Below are 5,957 nucleotides of genomic sequence, written 5' to 3'. Positions count from 1 at the left end.
TTTGTGGATTAGGGTTATGACATTGCAAGTTCCATGTAAGGATGTGTCAATATAGTGCCAACAATAATGTAAACAAGCATAAATTCCAAAAGTGTCCTGGAGGAGAGAGGACCCTGGCCGCCAAGCATCCCAAGATTCAACAAGGGATGGGTGAGAATGTAGTATGCGAGTTTAGAGATGTTCAGGCAGTGTTTTGTGGTATGGGTTGTTACTGCATGGTATCTTATTGTTTGAAGAGGTGGTTGTGCCTGGTTTTTGTGTAGCTTGAAATGGTATGCCACATTATGATGTGTCGTGATAGTGTTTGTTACATTTGTGGGGCTCTACAAGACAAATCTTGGATATTCTTGTGTGAATATGAGATAATAGGGGAGTAGAGAAGGAGATGTTGTGTTTTTTGTTTTTTTTTGTTTTATTTTAATATTGCACACCGATGTCTAATTAAACAATGTCAAAATAAAAATTTTATTTTATTGTTTTCTTTACAGAACACAGTCAAACCTCACAGAGAGGGAAACCGGATCAGAATCAGACCCTATCATTGATGCTGTAAGTGTGGAGGAAGAGGTTGCAGGACCATCTGTGGCTGCATCAGGATCCATCATTGAGGACCCATCAGCAGCATCATCACTGCAGGCAGCAGCAAGTGATGAAGATGCTGCACCATCACCCTCAGCAGCACATGTACCAAGGCCTGTGGAACATGGGCACAGCAGCAGCCCTACAGGCCCACTGGTGTCATCCCCACAGGCAGCTGGGCCTTTACGGAGATCCCGGCGAAGGAGAGAGCTTGAAGGCAGAAGTGAAGTTGATGCTGGGGTCCTCAACTATTTGGCCAGGGCAGCCACAGATGATGGCGAGGAGGCCTTTGCCCGCAGCCTTGCCCGATACCTTAGACCCCTTCCCCGTGAGGTGAGGCTATGTGTCAGAGGGTGTATGCAAATCCTGATTGATTTAAGCACCCCTCCAAATAACCCCTATGAGGTTTTTGAATACCTGGAGCGAAGGCAGCTTGGCCAAACAAACCTCTTGCGCCTTCAATTCCCTCAACAGGAGCCAAATCAATCAGGATTTGCTGCACCTACTCCACGTATGCCTCCCCTTCAACCCCTCCCATCCCAAAATCTACAAAGGCCATTAGAGTACCAAATGGCAGGCTTCAACCCCCAATCCCAATATGGCCACTTCTCCAGACACAGTGATGTTGGCTGGTCCCAACCTGGGTTTGGACAACATGGCCATTTTGGGTTGGGGTATGATGCAAGGCAATCTGTACCTCAGCATGATGCCCAGAGCCAAATGGCTTTTGGTCAACACACATCTGGCCAATATGGACAAGGCCAGTATTCTGGGCCGCAAGCCACTGCATCCTCACAGGATGAACTGCCATCGGCCCAACAAAGGCCACCAGACCAGGACCCAGAGCTGCCAACATCTCCCCCACCAACTTACAGGGATCTGTAATTTAGTTTTGTTTTTTGTGTTTTGTTTTGGTAGCTGGCTACCATGTTAATGTTGTGTTTTCAAAACATTTCCACTTTGTTGTGGATCCTTGGTATAAAGCAACCCATAAAAAAGGCTTCTCAAAACCATATGGCAAAAATATGGGGTTAACAACCAAAAAAAAAGGGTTGCAAAGTTAGTAAAAAGTTTACAAAAAAGACAATTGATGTTTGTAGACTAATCATTTTTGCATCACACACATATTCAGAAAACAGAAACATATGGTAATTAAGGAAAAAAACACACACAGTACGTTTTCAGTGGTTGATAATAATATATTACAAAAACATATCTTTAAAATAACAAAAATCACAACTGAGAAACAGCATAATCTTGCCAGGGAGTAGAACCCTGAGGAGAAACAAAATAATTGGTCAAAACATCCCTAACTTTGATACCAGAAAGGGGACGGTGCGGAGGTGGGCCATGTGGTGTTGGACTACTGACACTACGCAACATGTGTTCATCATTACCATCTGAGAAGCAATCATGTATGCGGGTATAGTTGTGCAAAATTACAGATGCTTTGATTACTTCATTGACTGTAGCCTCACTGAGCTGCATGGCAGTCTGTAGGACACGCCATTTGGCCACCAGAATACCAAAGGTGCACTCCACCAGTCTGCGCGCCCTAGAAAGGCGCAAATTAAATATCCTCCGACGGTGGTCCAGGTTGCGCCGGGGATAAGGCCTCATGACGTGTCTGGTGAGTTGGAAGGCCTCATCTCCAACAAAAAAAAAAGGCAGTGCTTCTGCAGTGGAGCCTGGGAGTTGTTGTGGTGGTGGGAGGTCTAACTGGTTTTCACCTAGCCGCCGACCCATTATAGACGAATTGAAGACGCTAGAGTCTCCAGTTCGTCCATAGGCCCCAATATCTACAATTATAAACCTGTAGTTACTGTCAACTACAGCTAACAGAACTACAGAGAAAAACTGCTTATAGTTGTAGAATTGGGAGCCAGAGTTCGGCGGCTTACGTACCCTAATATGTTTCCCATCCACCGCTCCAATGCAGTTTGGGAAGTCACAATTGACCTTGAACCCACGGGCTATTTGGAGCCAATCAGCCTGTTTGGGCTCAGGCATCACAAGGTCCTTAAGTCTATCCCATATTTGGCGACAGGTTAACCGCACAATGCCAGAAATGGTGGAGCGGCCAATCAAAAATTCAAGGTGGAGACCTGCAAAGGACAATCCAGTGGACAGAAATCTGTAAGTGAAACAAACACAATAAATTAGGTTTGTTTCAAGAGTGCACACAAAACATGAATAAGCACAATCATATTTGCATTTGTGGCCTACTAAATTAACACTGAAATGGGAAAAATGGCCTTAAGGGGCTGAAATATAACAGTTACGTCACGTTGTCACATCTGCTTTGGCCTTAATGTACACATATTATGGGTAAAAATTTAAAAAATAAGAAACATTTATAAAAAAGATCATCAACATACAGTATGTGAGGATGGAGAATACATACCGTAACGTGAGGAGAAGACGCTCCTCAGCAGAGATGGCTTTGCGCAGCCTTGTGTCCTGAAATGTTATTCCTGGGCGTAATATCTCCAACAATCTGTCAAAGGTTTGTATAGACATGCGACAGTACAGATAAAACTTGTCTGGATGTTCCCGCAGAGCTGTATATAGCCGATGAAAATGGCCTTTAGTGAGGCGTTTAGTCAGAAGAGGATGCACCCACATTCTTCTGCTCCTCCTTCGCGGATCCACAATCACAGGGTATGGGTGCCCAAACCGACGAGACAATAGCCAGTTAAACAAAACACGCTGCGTTGGGGTGAACTGCAGGTGGTCAGACATGGTCCAAATGTTACAACAACACTCCAACAGTTGCAAAACCACAAAATGACCATATGGGAGTGAGACACATGTTGTAGAGGCCTTAAATAGGGTTGCTGAGGGTAATTTAAATCAATTTCATCCGCAAAAACCGTTATATGTCCATTTTGTCAGGTTGCGTGAAAAATACGCATTACGGTGGGCATACGGATTACATACGCAACATTACATGCGCAAATTACGCGACCACACCTTGCCTACGGAGTTCTTACGGACCACCGTATTTCTAATTTTGGAGCGTATTACGGCCGTAAAATACGGACCGTATTTTTCAACGCTGAGTGTGAGGCCGGCCTAACCCTGACTAAGTTCAGTTTAAAAAACACTGTAGTAAACACAGATTACTTTGGTATATTATTTCTGTCCCTAATCTAGTCCTTTCAACTAATCTAAATTTTTTTTTGTTATTGCTTTTCCACAAACAACAATCGGAGGCCAATCAGTGATGTTCGTCACCAACCAGCGCACAATGGCTGGTGCAAAAAGATGATAAAAAAATAGACAGGAAAAAATGTCCTTACCAAAAACAGGTGCCATTCAGTGATGTGCGTCTGATGAGCTCGGTGGCTGTAGGATGCAAGCAGGAAAGTGGTGCAAAGGTGGGAATAGACAAAAACAAAAAAAAGGCATGGAATATAGCGAGCACCCGTGTTGATCAGTGACTTGTATCACTGATCAGCGCTCAGTGGCTGCAGGATGCACGAACAAAAAAAATACTTAAAAAAAATCAAGCAATCAAGTACTGATCAGCAGTCGGTGGCAAAGGGGAGGTGAAAAAAGGAGGAAAGGAAGGAGACGGGGGTTAAGGTGTATTAGGAAAAATATCCAGGATCAGGAACAGATCAGGGAAGAATGATGAAAGTCTTCTTTCTTCAACAGCAGCTATGTTAATTTTTTTTAAATTTTATTAATTTTCCCTAACTAAGGGGGTGATGAAGGGGGGTTTGATTTACTTTTTTAGCGTTTTTTTGGCGGATTTCTATGATTGGCAGCCGTCACACACTAAAAGACGCTTTTTATTGTAAAAAATAGTTTTTGCATCACCACATATAATTTATCCATATTTTGTCCCACAGAGTCATGTCATGTCTTGTTTTTTGCGGGACGAGTTGACGTTTTCAGCGGTAGCATGGTTATTTATATCCGTCTTTTTGACCGCATGTTATTCCACTTTTTGTTCGCCGGTATGATAATAAAGCGTTTTTTGCCTCGTTTTTTTTTTTTTTTTTTTTTTGCAGTGTTCACTGAAGGGGTTAACTAGTGGATAGTTTTATAGAGCGGGTCGTTACGGATGCAGAGATACCAAATATGTGTAATAATAATAATAATTTTATTTATATAGCGCCAACATATTCCGCAGCGCTTTACAAATTATAGAGGGGACTTGTACAGACAATAGACATTACAGCATAACAGAAATACAGTTCAAAACAGATACCAGGAGGAATGAGGGCCCTGCTCGCAAGCTTACAAACTATGAGGAAAAGGGGAGACACGAGAGGTGGATGGCAACAATTGCTTTAGTTATTCGGACCAGCCATAGTGTAAGGCTCGGGTGTTCATTTAAAGCTGCATGAACCAGTAAACTGCCTAAGTATGTAGCAGTACAGACACAGAGGGCTAATAACTGCATAAAGTGTATGAGAAAATGTTGCGACTCGAGGAACCTGATTATGTTTTTTTTTGATTGGGCCACACAGGGATAGTTAGGTTAATGCATTGATGTGGTAGGCCAATCTGAACAAATGAGTTTTTAGGGCGCGCTTAAAACTGTGGGGATTGGGGATTAATCGTATTAACCTAGGTAGTGCATTCCAAAGAATCGGCGCAGCACGTGTAAAGTCTTGGAGACGGGAATGGGAGGTTCTGATTATTGAGGATGCTAACCTGAGGTTATTAGCGGAGCGGAGGGCACGGGTAGGGTGGTGTACTTTTATTGCTTTTTTTCTAATTTACATAAATAAATGGATTTATTGGGAAATATTTTTTTTTTCTTTATTTGGGGATTTTTTTTTTTTTTTTGTACATTCTATTTTTTTTTTTACTTTCTAACATTGTCCCAAGGTGGGACATTACTATATTAGATCAGATCGCTGCTGACAGGCAGTGCAGGAGGCTTTCCAGCGCCGGCTAGCCACCTCGCTTCATGACTGCCATCTTGGATCCGGGCACTCCTTCTGGAACACCGGAACAACGCGATCGCATCGCGTTGTTCCGGTGGGAGAGCGCAGGGAGCCCCCGTCCCTGCACGATGCCCCTCTCTGTCACTGTCACTACTGACAGCGGCTTCAGAGGGGTTAAATGCGCTAGCGCCGATCATGGGTATTGCTGCGGGGTGTCAGCTGTCATATACAACTGACACCCGCACGCGATCGCTGCGGCGCTCACTGTGAGGCCGCACGATCGTGCCGCCGTACTAGTACTGCGGTTTGCGGGAACTCAGTTCCTGCAGAGCAGTACTAGTACGGTGCAAGTCAGGAAGAGGTTAATATCTTTAAAAATCCTGAAAAAAAATATATAATAAAAAGACAACAATATCCCATACCTTTCCGCCGTACAGTCAAATCTCACGCTGTAAATCCATCTGAAGGGTTTAA

At 43.6% G+C, this 5,957-nt stretch overlaps 1 protein-coding gene across 1 annotated transcript; it reads right to left on the bottom strand.

The window, feature by feature from the left end:
- Positions 1 to 938: 938 nt before the first annotated feature.
- LOC138670281 (uncharacterized) lies at positions 939 to 3,520 on the bottom strand. The gene is made up of 2 exons (XM_069757481.1): positions 2,984 to 3,520; positions 939 to 2,713 (listed from the first exon to the last, which is right to left on the bottom strand). Exons 1-2 carry the CDS (start codon positions 3,319 to 3,321, stop codon positions 1,813 to 1,815), a joined length of 1,239 nt encoding a protein of 412 aa, XP_069613582.1. The 5' UTR covers positions 3,322 to 3,520; the 3' UTR covers positions 939 to 1,812.
- Between the last annotated feature and the right edge of the window lie 2,437 nt (positions 3,521 to 5,957).

This window comes from Ranitomeya imitator, chromosome 1 (assembly GCF_032444005.1).
Source record: "Ranitomeya imitator isolate aRanImi1 chromosome 1, aRanImi1.pri, whole genome shotgun sequence".
Taxonomy (NCBI): domain Eukaryota; kingdom Metazoa; phylum Chordata; class Amphibia; order Anura; family Dendrobatidae; genus Ranitomeya; species Ranitomeya imitator.
This window is presented reverse-complemented; position numbering and strand designations above follow the sequence as displayed.